Source organism: Rhipicephalus microplus, chromosome X (genome assembly GCF_043290135.1).
Source record: "Rhipicephalus microplus isolate Deutch F79 chromosome X, USDA_Rmic, whole genome shotgun sequence".
Lineage (NCBI taxonomy): Eukaryota > Metazoa > Arthropoda > Arachnida > Ixodida > Ixodidae > Rhipicephalus > Rhipicephalus microplus.
This window is the reverse complement of record NC_134710.1, coordinates 468423586-468442552: the sequence shown is the minus strand read 5'-3', so window position 1 is coordinate 468442552 and position 18967 is coordinate 468423586. Positions and strand designations below refer to the sequence as shown.

The following is an 18967-nucleotide window of genomic DNA, read 5'->3' as shown; positions in this document are numbered from 1 at the left end:
CTCTTTCCACTGACTACATGGTGAACATGATGTGACATGGGCAATTGAGATGCGGCAGTGGCATGCTAATGTTTTTTTGTTGTATCATCCCAAAATCAAATATCAGTCATGCTGTACTAGCACATCGAGCCGTTTCTTTGTCACCTGTGGTGAATCATGTAGTGGGTAGATCACTAATTGTTTTCTGCTGTTAACATTAAGTGGGTGCCTTTCATATCGCTCCTGTAATACTGAAGCATCATCAGCGAATTGCAAGCCCTTCTTGAGTCAGTCTGATGAGGTATTTTGTCTGTCTGCGACAGTCTGTTACCATAGAGCAGAACAGGAATGGCTCAACATATTCATGAACACCCCAAGAAGGTAATTACTTGCAGTGTTATTACTTTTGTAATATATGAAATACTCTATCTGTAGATGTTGTCTCCCTAGAAAATTGTGCTTCAGAAAAGCCACGTTATATAAAAAAAGTCTGATTTTACATGCAGTAAATTTATATCTTGCTCATGGTCTTCCCTTAACTTGAACCAGACAATCACAGCATTTTTATACAAAATCAATGTTATTTTAGTTGCTGCTTTTTTATGTCACCACTGTGAGAACAAATAACAGTAGATAAAAATCCACCTGCGGTATTTCTCCTTCTCACAGTGGTGATGCATAGTGCCAAATTTTATTTATGCATTTATTGAGTATAAAGCTTTACAAGTGTAAAGAGGGCACCAAAACCTACAAAACAAGGTCCTGGTGGCGTAGCATCTGCCACTACATTTTACTTTAAAAATGTATAGCACAGTGATAAAGTATCAAAAAGTCAGCACTTGCTAAAAATATATATAAAATAAAATGACATGCACAGCTGCCCAGTATCTGTATTTCATTCTAAACTAAACCAAGATAATACACTGACTAAAATTCAGAATAGGCTCATTGGTGTCATAAAAAATAAGGTTTACTTTCTAGCACTTGTACATTCCTTGTATCAAGCTGCCTAAATGGAAAATGAGATGAAAGCTGGCAACAAATGAGATAGTATAGAGCATTGAGCCACATGTGCTAGCGTACAAATTGTAAACTGCTGCAAGTTATGGGCAATCTATTCATAAATTTTGTCTTAATAGCTTTTGCAACCTCTAATGAAAGACGATAACGGTTGCATTACACTAAATAGTCTATTAGCAGATTACACAGGATATAGCATAGGGTACGCAGGAAAACATGTCGCGTTGTTCTTGGGTTGTAGTACAGACTCAAAGTTCTTGGGCACCCCTTTAAAACAGTGCAGAATACGTTGCATGCAAATGTAATACTGTGAGCATGTTTTACAGTAAGTTATTCATATAAACAAGTATAATGGAGACAGCCCCATCAGCACTATAGAAACAACTTAAGACTCTGTGTTGGTTTAAAGCCACAGCAGCGAAGCCATTGTGCTGAAGGTCAATTGATCGTGCGTTCCCATACTCAATTCAAATCTACACACCACAAGTAATGCTTCATTCCTTCCCATATTTCCTATGCTACAGACCACAAACAAGCTAAAGGATATGTTTTAAACACCTAAAAAATAATTCAGTTTGAATGTGCGAGATCATGTACACTCACATTTGTATGTAGTTAGTGATTATATTGCCCCCCCTCCCCCCTCCTGATTTCCTCGAAATAAAATCTCAGCTATGTCCAAACACGAGCTTTTAAGCACTAAGCCTGACAAATCATGGGAATTTTAACTTATTGCACGGAAAGCAACCTAAAGTGGGTCGTTGAGGATGACACTGTGCACGTCATGCGTATACTAGTCGGCATGCATGTTGTAAGATGCCTTCTTCACAACATATTTGCCCATTAGTTGCCCATTCACATCAAACCCAAATAAAAAAAACTGTACCCAAAGAGTAATTTTTAGTAAGAATCAATCCAAATAAGTTTTCTCAAAACCCGCCTGAACCTAAGCCAAAAAGTATATGTTGCCAATTTAGAGCAAAACGTTCAAATTTAGAACATCATACAGAACCAGCAGTACCACAACTGAAATCATAACTGAAATTATGTTTTTGGAAGTGCGTCTGGAACCACATTGCCAACTACTATACCAGTTATTGGTTTCAAACATAAAGTGGTTCAATGCAAGTGTAAACTGCATATGTTGCCAATTACATGGTGAGTTCAACTTTGACGATTCTCGTGCAGTGATGCTTTTGTGTGGAAAACAGGCTTCCAGAAAATTGCAGAGGGGATTACTAATGGCAAACGATAGCTTGCCATTCAGTAAGTACACCTCTAGGGGCATTGCCAGCAGTGGGGGAAGGAGGTTGTGGGAGGCTGGAGCCCCCTGAAAATTTCCATCTGCCCCCTCCCCTGCCACCACAAAAACAAATATAGTGAAACACTGCAAAGACGTTCTCAGCGTCCCTGCCCCCTGAAGAAACTCGCGTATCATGGGTGACCCCCCCCCCCCCATAGTAAATAAATCCTTGCGCCACACCTGTGTGCCTTTGTTTTCTGCTACCTGTCACTTTGCTGTCGCATTTGTAGAGCAGCCGCCCCGGAAAGGCAGTGGCCTCTGGTTCAATCTCCGGACCAAGACAATTTTTTCGGCAATTAAGAAGCTTTTTTTGTGAGAAATCCGTACAGATTTCCTTGTGGCCTCGTGCCACAAACGGTTGGTTGTCTCGTTTCTCTTTCTGAACCCTTCTGCACCCTTGCAGGCTTCCAAAGAACTGATTTGCATTGCTTTGTTGTCTCATGTTACACAAAGCAATTTATTATTTCACAAACATTAACAAGCTTTTGTTCCTTCAGAATTATGCATTATGCCGTACCCTCCAAAGGGACCATGTGTTTAAACTTATGGATGCTGCTTTTCATTCATATTTTTCAGTAAAAGTGACAAAATCAAAGCATTTCAATCTAAATAATTTCTGGCAACACAAATGACATATTCAAGTGCGAGTATTCATTGGCCCAAAATAAAGAATCTTTTGTGCATGCTTGTCGTATGGATATGATCATGATGATAATAATAGAAGCGTGTTTCATGCTTCCTGATGAGCAAAAAACGATGTACATTCATGCGAAACGTTTTGCTTTTGTGCGCAATCAATATAAGAAGTGTTGACCAACATCCTACGCAAAGTGAAATCTTACATTGCATTTCTACATTAGGACAAAATTATTTACTTTCTTATTGGTACACGCATGCTAGTCATGAAGTCACTGTAGTGCTCAGATTCTAGCGTTACGGCCCATGTGGTTACTGTAACTGTAGTGGTGGCTACGCATGCTTTGGTACCACATTATGTCCGCTGCATTTTCATTGGAAGGAGAAAACCACCATGCTATGCGAATGAAATATCGCAAGGTATGCGAGTAATTGTCATCTGTTTTCATTTTTAATTTTAATGTTTGCCAGAACTTGTTGGCTAGTGCCAACCTCGCTCATTCTTTTTTTTTATTTAAAAATGCCTTACAGGCCCTTGTTGCAGGGCATTGTGTAAGGGGGGTTACAAAGGGTAGGCGTCGCGACGAAACCGTAAGGAAACATCAAACTTTGAAAGAACTCAACAAAAAATAACGCGTTATATGTTACTAAAGAGAGAATGTACAAAAAGTCATTTGAAGTTACACATCAGAACATTGCTGGTGGGAGGAGAACAAATATCCGCAATACACTTACTAAAAAACACCTAGCACACACGTAGCCAAAAATATTTTAGAGCAGCACGCAGACTATAAACTTGTGCAAAAGCGGCGCTGGGGAAGGGTGGGGTGTTTGCACTGGAGGCCCCCCCCCCCTAAAAGAAAACCTATCCCGGACACAACGCATATCTACCTGCCTCTGTATCTCCCTGACGAAACTCGCTTGTTGTCTCTGCCCCCCCCCCCCCTCGAAATAAGAAACTGCCATGGCCTCACCCGTGACCTTGTGATTTAAAGACATGAAGTTCCCGAAGACCAGTTCATGCGTCAGATAGTAGAAAAATACCCTGACGCCATTGGAGACACTTTAAGAGCACTCCCGGGAACTGTTCGTATCGAAAGTAAGCCTGATCTGCTCCCAAATGCAATAATAAGCTGCTTATTGCAAGTCACAACATTAAACTGCATCTCGAACAAACGCTGATGAACCTAAACAAATTGGTGTCATCAAAAGCATATTTCACCTAAGCCATTGTGTTAGTATCATAAGCCAACAAAATGGGTCAAGTTAATCATTGTCACAACCAAAAAATTGGCAGATGCTACGTACGGTAGAAATCGGTGATATGCGAAGCACGAATGAGGAAGATTGGTATGTCACTTTTAAATCAGCAAGACATTACGAGGAGGACGTGAATTTTTCCGTACATGACTTCCATGTCATGATTTTTATGTTGAGGCATGTCATATACCTTCATTGTTTATTATATACCTCAAAATTATGCAAGGAAGATGTTGCCACGTGAAACTCAACTCGTAAAATATTCTTGCAGGATATTCTCCACTCAGTGTGCACTCAAGGAACAGTGCATCATGGATGCGTCCAATTGTTTGAAACAAACTGAGTGTGAACTTTGTTTCGTACAAGCACATGCATCGGTGATGCACTGTACTTTTTCTTTTTAACTTCAGTGTGACTGACTTAATGCTGCCGCCATGTCACATGTAGTGTAAGCTGCGGTTGCCAGCAGAAAATAGACTTTCTTGTTGTATTTCTTTCCAATCAAATTCTGTGGTCAATATTTTTAACACTCCTAATCATCGCTTCCAAAGAATTTCACTCAGTGAATGCCTCAAACAATTGCAATGAAATTCGGGTGACTTTCATTACTAGAACGTGCCTGTCTAAACAGAGCATTTCTGTAGACTGGCACAGTCTAATGACGTGAGCATGTCTTCACCAGTGAGACAATGAGCATGATATGGTCCCATAGGGCATCCCTGCCGAGGCATTTGTATGTAAATGCAAATGCCCCTGGAGGAAGTTGATGCATATCGAAGGCTCTTCACTATTTATTATATAAAACACTTTGGACTTAACCCCAACCCAAAATTCAACTGTGTTCATGTCGTCGTCCTTTTTGACAAGCATTTATTACAAAAGCCAAATGAACTGCACTCACAATACTTCTTCAGAACACGTTGAAGAGCAAATCGACATCATAGCTAACTTAAAGCTCCAGGAGCATGGCTATGCTTTCGGGAAACGAACAAAAAAAGGTCGTAACCATACCGTCTGTAGCATGTAAGAAAAAAATTCTCGTGGAGACATTCTAGAGATATTAGGTCCGACACCAGAGAAGGCTGAAAAAGCGTGTCAAGCCCATGAAGCTACTGCAGTTTTAATGAAGCAATTAAAGAGGGTATGGAGCAAGTACAACGAACAAAAGTGCTTCACGGCAGTTTGTAAAAGTGGCTAAGTAGATAGACCTGGCAGTAGATAGTGAGGACAAAACCATCTTGGCAGTTGAAAGCGGCCAACCAAGCTCAAACCACACGTTCGTTACAGTCAATGGGAAGCTACTAAAACTTTTTTGAAGTGCACAGCAGAGCAACTGTTAACGTCATTTCAGCTAGGCACGTCAACGCACGGCAACTAGAACCATATGCAATGACACTGCGAACTTGGTACGAAAGTGAAGTGCAATACTGGGGCGAAACTCAACTAGACGTCTCCGAAGCAAACGAACAGTGAGATTATAGTCTTTGGAGAAGACCTCACTTTTCTGATCAGAAGAAAAAGAGCTAATAAAATGGGCCTCACAACTGTAGACTACAAACTTGGGTAAAAGCGGCGCTGGGGAAGGGTGGGGTGTTTGCACTGGAGCCCCCCCCCCCTAAAAGTAAACCTATCCCAGACACAACGCATATCTACCTGCCTCTGTATCTCCCTGACGAAACTCGCTTGTTGTCTCTGCCCCCCCCCTCCAAATAAGAAACTCCCATGGCCTCACCCATGACTTTGTGATTTAAATACATGAAGTTCCCGAAGACCAGTTCATGCGTCAGATAGTAGAAAAATACCCTGACGCCATTGGAGACACTTTAAAAACACTCCCCGGAACTGTTCGTATCAAAAGTAAGCCTGATCTGCTCCCAAATGCAATAATAGGCTGCTTAGTGCAAGTCACAACATTAAACTGCATCTCGAACAAACGCTGATGAACCTAAACAAATTGGTGTCATCAAAAGCATATTTCACCTAAGCCATTGTGTTAGTATCATAAGCCAACAAAATGGGTCAAGTTAATCATTGTCACAACCAAAAAAATGGCAGATGCTACCTACTGTAGAAATCGGTGATATGCGAAGCACGAATGAGGAAGATTGATATGTCACTTTTAAATCAGCAAGACAATACGAGGAGGACGTGAATTTTTCCGTACATGACTTCCATGTCATGATTTTTATGTTGAGGCATGTCATATACCTTCATCGTTTATTCACGTCACTTGATACCTAATTTAGTATATGCGGAGCTAGCGAAACAGCCGCGAGCGTGCTGTGAGCGTAGCATGTAGTCATATCTTACATGACACGCACATCATGATTATCATGTTCAGACGTGTCATATACCTTTTTCTTCTATTCACGTCACGTAATACGTAATTTGGAATGTCATCACCATCATCATCATCATCAGCCTCACTACGTCCACTGCAGGACAAAGGCCTCTCCCATGTTCCGCCAGTTTACCCGGTCCTGTGCTTGCTGCTGCCAATTTATATCCGCAAACTTCTTAATCTCATCTGCCCACCTAACATTCTGTCTCTCCCTAACCCGCTTGCCGCTATCCTGTCTACGCGCTACATGCCCGGCCCATGTCCATTTCTGCTTCTTGATTTCAGCTATGATATCCTTAACCCCCGTTTGTTCCCTGATCCACTCTGCTCTCTTCTTGTCTCTTAATGTTACACCTACCATTTTTCTTTCCATTGCTCGCTGCGTCGTTTTCGATTTAAGCTGAACCCTCTTTCTAAGTCTCCACGTTTCTGCTCCATAGCTAAGTACCGGCAAGATACAGCTGTTATATACCTTCCCCTTGAGGGATAGTGGCCATCTACCTGTCATAATTTGAGAGTTCTTGCCAAATATGCTCCACCCTATTCTTATTCTTCTAGTTACTTCAATCTCGTGGTTCGGCTCCACGGTTATTACCTGCCCTAAGTAGACATAGTCTTTTACAACTTGAAGTTCACTATTACCTATTTCGAAGCGCTGCTCTTTTCCGAGGTTGTTGTACATTACTTTCGTTTCTGCAGATTCATTTTAAAAGCCACTTTTCTGCTCTCCTTGTCTAATTCCGTAATCATGAGTTGGAATAAGTGGAACTAGCTAAATGGCCACGAACACGCTATCAGCGTAGCATGTAGTCATGTTTTGCATGACACACATGCCATTATTATTATGTTTGGACATGTAGTTTACCTTCGTCGTTCATTCACGCCACGTAATACCAAATTTGATATAACTTAAGCTAGCAAAATGGCCGTGAGTGCATCGTGAGTGTGGCATGTAGTCACGTTGTTACATGACACGCATGTCATGATTATCATGTTTGGACGTGTCACTTGTGTTGACCATGTAGGCATGTCACACCATACCAGTTTTGCAACATATCATGAGGCGAAAAGCACCACAAGAGCAGCAAGACCATGAAATGTAAATCATGACATTCATGACATATATGTCATGACTTTCATGTTACGACTAGTCACTTATGCTCGTCATACAGTCATGTTATGCCATTATAGAAACCGCCAGCCGAGCTAAAAGTCGTAGGTGGCTGGATAGATAGATAGATAGATAGATAGATAGATAGATAGATAGATAGATAGATAGATAGATAGATAGATAGATAGATAGATAGATAGATAGATAGATAGATAGATAGATAGATAGATAGATAGATAGATAGATAGATAGATAGATAGATAGATAGATAGATAGATAGATAGATAGATAGATAGATAGATAGATAGATAGATAGATAGATAGATAGATAGATAGATAGATAGATAGATAGATAGATAGATAGATAGATAGATAGATAGATAGATAGATAGATAGATAGATAGATAGATAGATAGATAGATAGATAGATAGATAGATAGATAGATAGATAGATAGATAGATAGATAGATAGATAGATAGATAGATAGATAGATAGATGTGTACTCAACTGCAAAATCTCAGAAAGCACAATGTTTTTCTTCTAGTTCGAAGCAGCAATGAATTCAGAGTTTAATATCTCACCCCTTTGATCACTACACTACGAGCAGACTAGGGGGCCTACTAGTAATGCACCTCAACAGTAATATTACCTGCTGCTTGAACATGAGACAACCAAATTAGGAATTCCCGGCACGAAAACACTATCCAAACATAAAAAGAGCCCTGCAACCCTTTTTTCAGCATGCTCAGAAAACGCTGCCCATGATTGCTCGAGGCTCCCGAGAACCCGCAAGCCGCGCAGCGCGCGGCTTAGATTTTGCAGTCATTCTTCAAATTCAGTTAAAAATCACTCTGTCTATTCTTTACAATATTGCCATTAACTGAATCACTTTGCCATTTGCCCTTAGACTAAAAGTGGTCTCTGCTGCGCGAGTCGTCTCAGTTCCTGCGAAGGCCCTGAGTCACCACCGTTGGCTGATTTCAGCATCGCAAGCTGCATCATTACCATAGTCCCCATGCACCCTTGGTTCCTGAAAGTAATCTGGACGTTCAAAGAAAATGAACTCATGACGCAAGCTGACTAAGGGCCGCACGTTCTCGCCCCTTGTGGTGCCCCTACATATATTTTCGATAGCTCGTTCGCTGCTACGAAAGGGGAGATAAAGTGCTTGAAGCCTGCGACAAATACCTGTAACTCCGGTAGGGTTAGACGAATTTCGAAGCGTCTTGGTGTCAAGTATGTGATACGTTAAGCATCACGTGCTAATTACGGTCTATTAGAACTCAGAAAAGCGTTCCAGGACCCCTTTCGTGTGTAGGGTGCAATTGGACATGTGTTCAATGTGTTATTCGTGCAAGCACATCTCAACAGCATTGCCTTTGCCTCGTGACAGCTCTGAAGATTAAGGTTTACATGTGCTCAAGTCACCCGTTACAGCTACCACAATCACAACTGAAGCCTGAATATCGTCGATAATATCTACACATTTCATCGACGTTTCTTTTTCTTGATGAACGACATCCAATGCATAGCCTGACGTTAGTGGATTGCTACAAAACCAGAAGTAAACCTTTCTTGATTGAACTACTTGCTCTCTCTGCACGCAGGCTGAAGTGACGCATTTGGTCGTTCAGTTTGTGTTCCCGGCGCTCTTCCTGCTCATATCGGCTGGACTGACTCTTCTCTTGCCCGAAACGCTGAACAAGCCACTGCCTGACACTTTCCACGAGGCAGAGACCCTAGACAGGTACGCGGGCTCTATGATGTGTTGCAGTGCTGCGGAATGGGCACCTTTATTCCAATCCGATTCCACTCCGGAGAATCGCAACTTGTCGCAATTCCATTCTTTTAATTTCTTCTTAATGAAAAAACATAGCTCATTCCCACTCTGAGAATGGCCAGGCAGGTAAATTCCATTCCTACAATTCATCAACGTAGAAAAGGCGTGTTATGATAGCTTTATCAAGTTAAGAATGACTGTAACAACATTATTTTGATGTCATAAAAGGCATAAGAACGGCAAAACTACGCTATACGCACTACCACGGTCGACTGATAGTAGCTTATCTCATGCAGCACAACCACACTACTAGTTCACATAGCAGCAGTTCTCCCACTACTTATGGTATTAGCATGGTCAGTACCATCACAAAAAGTTAGTAAACAGTCGGCTACACATGTATTTACTTGTATTGAGCGTACTTTACTACCTTCACGGCATCTCCTTCACTAGCCAGCAGCTAGTAAAGCTTGAAACCTCTAACTCCCTATTCCCCAAGCCCAGCGCAGCGTAGCATACCGAATCCTAGCATCTGGTTAACTTCCCTGCCTTCTTTTTTTTCTCGTTTTTCTCTCTCTCTCTTTCTTGCCATCACTAACCAGGAATATTTTTTGTATTTTTAACTAGGTAACTACTAAGCCACATACGTTGCCAGATCTCTCGTAAACACCACCGTATATCTTGCAGCGACCTGCTACGGTGGTTCAGTGGCTAAGGCACTTGGCTGCTGTCCCGCAGGTCACGGGATCGAATCTCGGCCACAGCAGCCACATTTTCAATGGGGACGAAAAGGCTCAACGCCCATGTGCTTAGATTTAGGTGCACGTTAAATATTCACCAGGTGGTCGAAATATCCGGAGTGCTCCACTACAGCGTCTCTCTTAATGATACGGTGGTTTTTCGACGTTAAACCTCAACAATTATTATTAGTAGTAGTCTGCCTTGCAGTAATCGTGACACTCTTAAAACTAATATCAATTTTGTCGATTAAATTGAAATAAACATTTCGTGCTAAGTGACAACCCATATATAGAAGGACAGACGAGGATGTGTACACAACGTTCATTACTTTTCTAAATTCGATGGCTGCTAACCAGTACACAGTGTGCTATTATTGATTTGTGTGGTTTAACGTCCCGAAACCACCATATGATTATGAGAGACGCCCTAATGGAGGGCTCCGGAAATTTCGACCACCTGGGGTTCTTATGTGCACCCAAATCTGAGCACACGGGCCTACAGCATTTCCACCTCCATCGGAAATGCAGCCGCCGCAGTCGGGATTCGAACCCGCGACCTGCGGGTCAACAGCCCAGTACCTTAGCCACTAGACCACCGCGGTGGGGCACAGTGTGCCATTACAAAGTACGAGCATAAATAGCCTTCGAACAGCTGCTACCGTATACAATACCGGTTAAGCCTTGATATTCTATGTGCGCGTTTGCGTGTATGCCCTCGTCCGTAATTTGTTCACGCTCCTGCGTATGTTCATGTGATGCGTGCTTGCCATGGTAATTACACGAAGTAATTAGTGGTCAATAATTATTCTATGTGAAGAATTCCACTTCGATTATTAACCTATATATACTTTTGTAATTGATTTTTTCCTTGTGGCAACATACGTGCACATATAAACAACCATTAACTAAACATTCAGTAATGTATTAATTATTCCAGTAAGCGCTACTCACGCACTACTGTGCAAACTAGCCATTTTCACTAATCAGCATTTACTACCTTCAATTTACTAGGAGGTTAGGGCTTCTTGGGGTAAGTAAACGGTTATTATTTAGTTAGTGAATGATCAGGCCTTTTTACTAAGAGTGCGTGTTTAAACAAATAATCTTTCAATATTATTTAAGTTTCAATGCGTTAATGGTAAAACGACGATTTAGCGAATCCTCGTGTAGGGATTTGGAAAGGTGTCGCCTTGGTTACGTGGGATCACCTGCTTGGGCTGGCTACCCGAACCAACGCTTTAAGTCTATTCCAGCTCTCTTTGTGTATATGGTTTATCTTGTACAACAGCTCACCTCACACACAGTTCATTGTGTATGAATGTGTGCTGCACTGACCTACAGACCTTCTCGATAGAGTTTCGGGCAAAGGCACCAATATGTGTAGGCAGCAGGTAAGTATTGAAAAAAGAAGGGGGGGGGGGGGTAATATGTGATTATACTGCGCGCTAGCTGGTATATATAAAAGCTTGCAGTAAACACAAGCATTGCAACGGCGTCAATACGCATCACAACTTGAAGAAGCACATTCTCGAATATGCGTCGGAGTCACTAATGGCGGCAGAAGCAAAAACATAGTGATGGATGGGGACACAGCTGGTGGCTAGGCGCCACCGAGGGCGAAAAGATCACACGGTGTAAGGTGGGTATGCCGCCACCATGTAGTTGCACAAGATGGATACCATGACATAAAGCCGTGGTTAATTACGTGAAGAATAGAGCAAAAATTTGGAGCAACACAACCTATACAAGGACCGAATTATACTGGGTGCGTTACTTATAAATGTGTTATGCTTGTAATCTTCGAGGCATTTTCAACTTGCTGCTTTATTGTTAAATTAAAGGATCTGATTACTATTGCTTGAAGTTTGAACAACAGCATGTCGACGAAAATGTGCTCTATTTTAAAGAAATACCTAATTTTATTCTTATTTCATTCTGTGAAAAATGCCCTTAATTCCATTCACATTCCGTACCTCCAAGTTTGTCGCCATTCTATTCCCATTTCATCCCGGGGTTGCGAAAATGTGGAATGATTCCAGATTCCTTCCGATTCCGGAGTGACAGCTCCGCAACACGGATCTGTTGAAGACATTACAGAATAAAAGAACTACGTGGCCTCAAAAATGCGCTATAACTTCAGTGTTCCTTCCAATATTTACGAATGGCTTTACTGTAAAGATGAAGGTTGCTACACTTTTTTTCCTGTATATTAGTTTTCGAAAAAAATTGCTTGCTACGTCAAAGGGTATTTCCAAGTGTCGTCTGAAGGTGCCTAGATTTTAAGCTTCAGGGGTAGAGATTTCTCGACATATCTGTGTAGTTACGGCCGATGCTTCCATGCACATACACTTACATTTTGTTCTTACGACACCGGCATTTAAAAATAACAAAAACCTATTGATCCCGCTAGTTTCTGAGGTTATGATTTTGCTTATCTTTCTTTGTTGTAGAGATGTCTTCATGAGGAAACAGATGTAAACGAAGCGCGCACTCGACTTACTCGGATAGTTGCCCGAAAACAACTTCTCTCAGCTTTAGAATAGAAAGCTATCAAAAGATAGAATGCAAGAATAAGAATGCTAGTACATTCACCTTTAGAATTCTACGGTTGTCCACAATGTCATCAAAGTGTTTTAAATTGTGATCACGAACAGTAAGCCAGAGCTCACAGCAAAGAGGGAGCTGGCGAGACACTCACAAACGCTACATTAATACTCATAACGAAGAAGACTAGTCCTCGCAAGTACTGACAAAGCTAGAAAACATTTGCCACCAGCTCATTTTTCTTTACCTCAGAGCGTGGCTTCATTACTCTTTTGCACCAAGTTTAATAAAAACTTATCTGCGTATCTTCAGAGAGTGTTGTGGTCGTATGAGTTTGTACACTTCGGAATCGCTGAGCCACTCAATACCTTTCAAGCAGCATTTCTTTTTTTTTTCAGGTAGCTTCTCACTTTTTGTTTCTTACGTCATTGTCTCTTTTTCTTTCGAACTTGCTTCCTCCATATCTTCAATTTTTGTGGGTGACATCAAGCGCATTAGTTTTCTTTTTCTCTATGCTGCCGATCATAAGTGATCATCCCTTGAAGAGGAAGAAGACTTCTGCTCAGCGCGCGTTCAATGTGCGACGCATGGAGCAGTACGCCAAGCCACGAGGACAGAATGCTACAGCATATACAGCAGGCTGGCCTCATAAAGTATTCTGGGCTTTAAAATAATTACTTCCCAGTCATATCATATCAACGTAACGTAATGCACAAAAGCATTGCATGTCATCACGTGCCATGTGCCCATGTTTGAAGCATATAGACCTGCAACTGTAAAAGAAGAGACAAAGTTGAATTATGATTTTCAGACAGTTTTTTGCCCTGAGATGCAACCTGACCAGAAATAATACACTGCAAAGGCTTTTCACCTCAGAACAATTTTCAATAATGCTCTCGTTAAAATTCGGCCTCACCTTTATATAAACTCTCCCCACATGTTGAAACGAGCTAACACTTTCTCAGTACAATCGGCTCACGCTGAGCTTGGGCTTGCTTAATAGCAACGGTGTTGAAACGTTGCTCAAAATCAGCGTCGGGTGTGCTGTCATGGTAAGTGGGGAATGTAAGTATGCGTACAAGAAGGTACACTTATCAACCGTGTCGATTACTACGCAATAAACACCAATTTTTGTCACATATTGTTAGAACTGGAATGAAATGGAATGAAATGAAAAAACTTTATTTCAGTCATGCAGGACGCCCTCAGCGCGTAGCGGCCGTCTCCCACGTAGGTACCGACAAGGAGTCGCTGGCGGCCGCTTCGTGGGCCTGCTGGACGGGCCATTGCTGGTCGGCGAGAAGTGAGCTCCTAAGGGACCTCTGCCACTTGTTTGAATTAGAGTCGGAAGGAGTGTTTCTACACTCCCCAAGCATATGTGCGAGTGTCGCCGTGTGTCCACACGAGCTGGAAGACAGAACGCAATTCAAAAACTACTGAATGTACGCAGTTCTTATTTGCATTAGCGCAACTCAGGAGTAACTTACCCGCAAGCTTTCAAACTTTCTGATGCGATACGCTTCAGTGACCTCTGGCGTTAACTGCGAGCTATGCTTGCCCAATACCTCGTCACACTCAAAGTGGGGCAAGTAGCCGCAGTCACGGCAACGAATGTGGCTACGTGCCCAGCTGTGAATGCAGTGTTGGGAGAGAGCCTGTCACCCACAAGACGTCGTCATTTCTCATGACATCATTTACCATAGTGATCGGACTATTGTTGCATCGTCGTGTTGTGCTACCAAAGTGCTTGACAGTGCTGGAAGTCATTCATGGCGGTGGCGGTCACGTATATAACATTTGGGCAAAGTGAGAAAATGACAATAATGGCCATGCACTGAAACCTCACGGACACCGCTACACCGCAGCGTGTCATATCTGCCAAAGCCGCAAGTGTGTAAAAGTGTTGACAACGTGCGTTCAGTGTCACCTGTTACCTCCACTTTAATTTCATTCGATTATATCGCAATGGTAGCCACTGCAGGGGAGAATCGCCTGCTAAGTGTCACTTATACGCGCCTAATTGTTACAGCAGCCGTAGATAGTTTCAACATCGCCCAAAGAAGTTATAGCGCATTTGCAGTCAGTGTTGTGTAGCTGTGGTTGACCTGGGTACTGCATGTGTGTGGCCATAGTATATGCTTGGAATCTCTCCACTTTAAGCAGTTGATACGCATGCACGGTGTAATGGTCCACCACTCTTTACCGAACTGGCCGCAAAGGTCTTGTGGAAAGAAGAAACGAAACGTAAGTCTCCGTTCTTCGGCAGCTGCGGCCATATGACCCGACCACTTGGGAAAGGAAACTGAAGAAGCTTCACTTGCCATCAGCACAATATACAGCATCGGTGGTTGTTTCTGTTTATTCGAGCTACTTTATGGACAAGTCTCCAAGCTCCCGTATCAACGTAACGAAGCCACTAGTACGAGGACGCTGGACCATATTCTATTGCTGTGGCTACTGCAGCAGGTACTAGTAAGTACAACAGAAACGAAATGCTGAGTAAGATCCACTCTATATAGGTTTTATTATGATATTCATCAGATCACCTGACATTATCTTAGTGCGTCGCCATGAGCTCGTAGCAAATAATAATCAAAAGTAGACACTTAGGTTGATTAGAGTAGACATAACCATCGGCCAAAAAACGCCTGTTAGATTTGTGATTAGCCGTACAACTGGTCAGGGTCCCATCGTCGGCCCTCAGATTGGGTGCGCCCGTCTCTCAACTCTAGCACTAAGTTCATCTGCGTGTTGAACCCTATAACGTAAAATGCCAAAATTTTTTTCTCTTCTTTTTGAGTCCCTTCCAGCATTACCAGCGGTTCTCTTTTGTTGCCTCAACTAGCAGACTCTACTGACCGTGCAATCTTACTTCCAGCAGTGCCCTCATTTACCCCGTTGCCAAAGGCACCCACAAATATTTCTCGCAGTGAAGACATGCATCATGGAGGAAGAAAACAACACTGGGGATGGAGGCCCTGGCATCAATCATTGTGAAGAAATTGTGAAGTTGGAAGTCGGCCATAGTGACTGGACAACATCTCTTCGCTTGTTTACATCTGAATGTGAAGCAGAAGACGCGACTACGGCTCAGAAAGCACGTGGGCTGCGCGGCGCATGTGCCATGGCGATCCGAAACCAACAGAACAAGGCTCAGCACGCTGGGCCAGCGCAATACCTTCGGCGGAATCGTTTCATATTACTAGTAAACAGCTATAGTAACAGCTCGCCGACAAGAAATCAAGCACAAGAGAACGCTTGTTAGATGCACTGACTGTGGCGACTGTGGTGCCAATGTTTTCACGACACTTATATTCACGCACTCTACAAACACGATCGGCCGTACGTGCGCCGCCTTTTATGGCTGTTCCATCGCTCACACGGCTGACGCCGCGCCCGGTCAGCGTACCCGTGGTCCTCGTAAAAGCTCACCGGTGTCAGCATTATGCAACCACGATGACCTTGTGCACAGCGCAAGTGACACTCGAAAGCGGTTTCTCTAATGCCCAAGGGGCGAGCACACAAGCGAAGGAGAAGTTGCAATCAATTAGGAACATTTAAGCTGTTGCTGTACACATATCGAACACAAAACTGCATATGTGCACACGATGTCCTCAGCACAAATGATCCACCCATTGTCACAAGCAGGAACATTGCACAACATTCACAGAGCCGCAATTGGCGTTCGTCGTGGTTCCATTTTGTCAATGTCCCCGAGCGCAATTTCACTGAGCACTTCAAATAATTCATCCCCCACACGGCATTTCGAGATACGCGATCGTTCTATATGCCCTGTTTACGCCCCGTCAGAGGCCCCGTGGCCAACAACAGGTTTTTAAACGTTGTAAAGTAAAATAAGGATCAAGATAACACTGCGTATCTAACATCGTGGCGCAAAGCATTAATATTCTCCGTCACTGATCGGTACGGGATCTACGCAGGCACACATGCGGCCATCCTGCCACCGACACTCACTGCGAGACCAACTACATTGCGCAACACAACGTTACTATAGCAACGACGCCATTGTGCCCAGTAGACATGGTCGCAATGACGTTATTTCCTCCACACTTTTCCCGCAGCACACCAGCTCGGAATACCGTTCTCATTCTTTCCTCCGTGGAAGACATCAATCAATCGCCTTTTCTAGACTAACAGGACCTGTTCAAGCAAAAAGAGGCCAGTTGTAAGAGATCTTGCTGATATCAACAGTGGCCTCCGAATCCAAGCCTAGGGGCAGCGGAGGAAGGGGGTGGGGGGGGGAGATAGCTTTGACTTGTATTCAGGCGCCATGCTTCTTTAAAGAGGTTGTTTTGCATGGATACTGCCGGAGCCCTATTGACATCTCAGCCAAGAGCAAGCCCTTGTGACCTCTCACACTGGACGCAAACCATGGTCTACTGTCATTCGGGCACGTCGGCAGTGCTGACTTTAGCCATTTTCTCCGAGATCTTCTGTTCACAACTGTAGACGAAACAAAGTGGCTAAAACCTTAAACGAACAGCCAAACAAAAGCTGCAATAAGCTGAAGACGTTTAGAGTTATGTTGGTTTTCGAACGCTGAAACCTCGGGTTGCGCAAACCCGTGTATACGCCTGGTTGAAAGTGATTGAATTCGTTCAGGGGGGGGGGGGGGGGGGAAGGTTGGTTAGGGCTTGCAAGTAATAATGACATTTCGCAACTGCTCTTCATAAACAAAGGCTGCGTCATATAAAGAAACGAGTATGAAGGAGTTCCATGCATTTGGTTAAGTGTGAATACTTTCTTAACTTCTGTTCAGCAGTGATACATTTCAATCTTATATGCACCGACAAAAGCTGCGTGGATCGATACTGGGAGGACCAGCGTTTTAGTAACCATGCAATATTTTTCAGTTGCGAAGCTCGAGAATGTCTTTTTTATTCACAAGTATAGCTAAGACATTGTCTTTCTCTTTGCACAAAGCGATAGCAGAAACGCGACTGAAAGGTAAAAAATTATGGATATACAAAAAGGTGCACTAAATCACTGTTCGTTTCTCTTGCAGGAAGAAAATACCCAAGACGTTAGTGCCACTCACAGAGTACAAGTTGACAAGCAGCAGCGTCTGACGTGGCAAACATTCGGTCAACATCATCGTTGCGAGTTATCGGGCGCAGACCATGCACGTGTCACGTACAGCTTGTAGAAGTGCAAAGTAGGGAAATAAAGCCTGCTCTGGAAAACATTACTGTCGGTGAATTATCGCCACACAGTGAAAAACTCATGAGAACCGAAACGTAGAAACAAGCGTAGCTACTTATGCCTGGATGTGGGAGTGTCAGTCACGTGCTGATCGACTTTCCCACGTTCAGTTCACAAATATACCTAATAAAGTGGCTGTGGGTATAGCCGCTGTGGTAGCTCAGTTGGTAGAGCATCGAACGCGATATTCGAAGGTCACGGTTTGGTTCCGGCCCAAGGCAAGTTATCTTCTCACCAACGTTCTTTTTTTTATTCACATGTACATTCCTATTCCGTCGAATAACTTCCCCTATACTTTACTTGGCATTATTGTCTGATAGATATCTGTTAGATATATAGATATATATATATATACATTATATATGTATAATTTATATATATATATATATATATATATATATATATATATATATATATATATATATATATATATATATATATATATATATATATATATATATATATATATATATATTGTCGCGAGAAGAAACGATAGGCAGGAACTCGAAGTGGAGGACTGTTTACTCAGCCACAGCTGCCATTCACTTCTTCGCTCTCGTCTTCTGCCACCACCACAGCGTGGCATTACCCCAAAGAATAAAAAAGAAGAAGCATCGCATGAATGCCACGGCTCCGAAAAACAACGAAAGGTAGTCAGAAATGTCTGTGTCCTTTGAAAAGAAAAAGGAGGAGATGAAAAATAAAGAAGCAAGAAAGTAATGCACAATTGTCTTGAAGCCTAATGCCACATCACAGAGTTCTTGACTTGCAGTCAACGCCAATAGTACGGCTTCATCCTGGAGACGTGAACCACATCCGAGGAGCAAGGTCTGCGAGAACGGTGTGACGTGTCTGCTGGGACAACTTCGTAGATCACTTCGCCGAGGCGATGAAGAACTCGGTATGATCCGAAGTACCGACATAACAAATTTTCTGAGCGTCCCCGTTGACGTATAGGAGTGCACACCCAGACTAGGTCACCGGGTTCATATATTACTGCTTTGTGGTGGGTGTTGTATTGGCAAGCAT

General features: G+C 42.8%; 1 protein-coding gene across 7 annotated transcripts in view; it reads left to right on the top strand.

Annotated features, from left to right (window-relative positions):
- LOC119160822 (organic cation transporter protein) overlaps positions 1-17921 on the top strand; it is a 314044-nt gene extending 296123 nt beyond the window's left edge. For 6 of the 7 annotated variants that reach the window (XM_037413072.2, XM_075880783.1, XM_075880781.1 and 3 more), the window contains 2 exons: positions 9259-9398; positions 17742-17921. In XM_037413072.2, the coding sequence (XP_037268969.1) occupies positions 9259-9398; positions 17742-17805 (204 nt within the window). In that variant the 3' untranslated portion in view covers positions 17806-17921. The remainder of the gene's footprint in view (positions 1-9258; positions 9399-17741) is intronic. The other variant, XM_075880782.1, reaches the window with a different exon arrangement.
- Positions 17922-18967: the final 1046 nt, after the last annotated feature.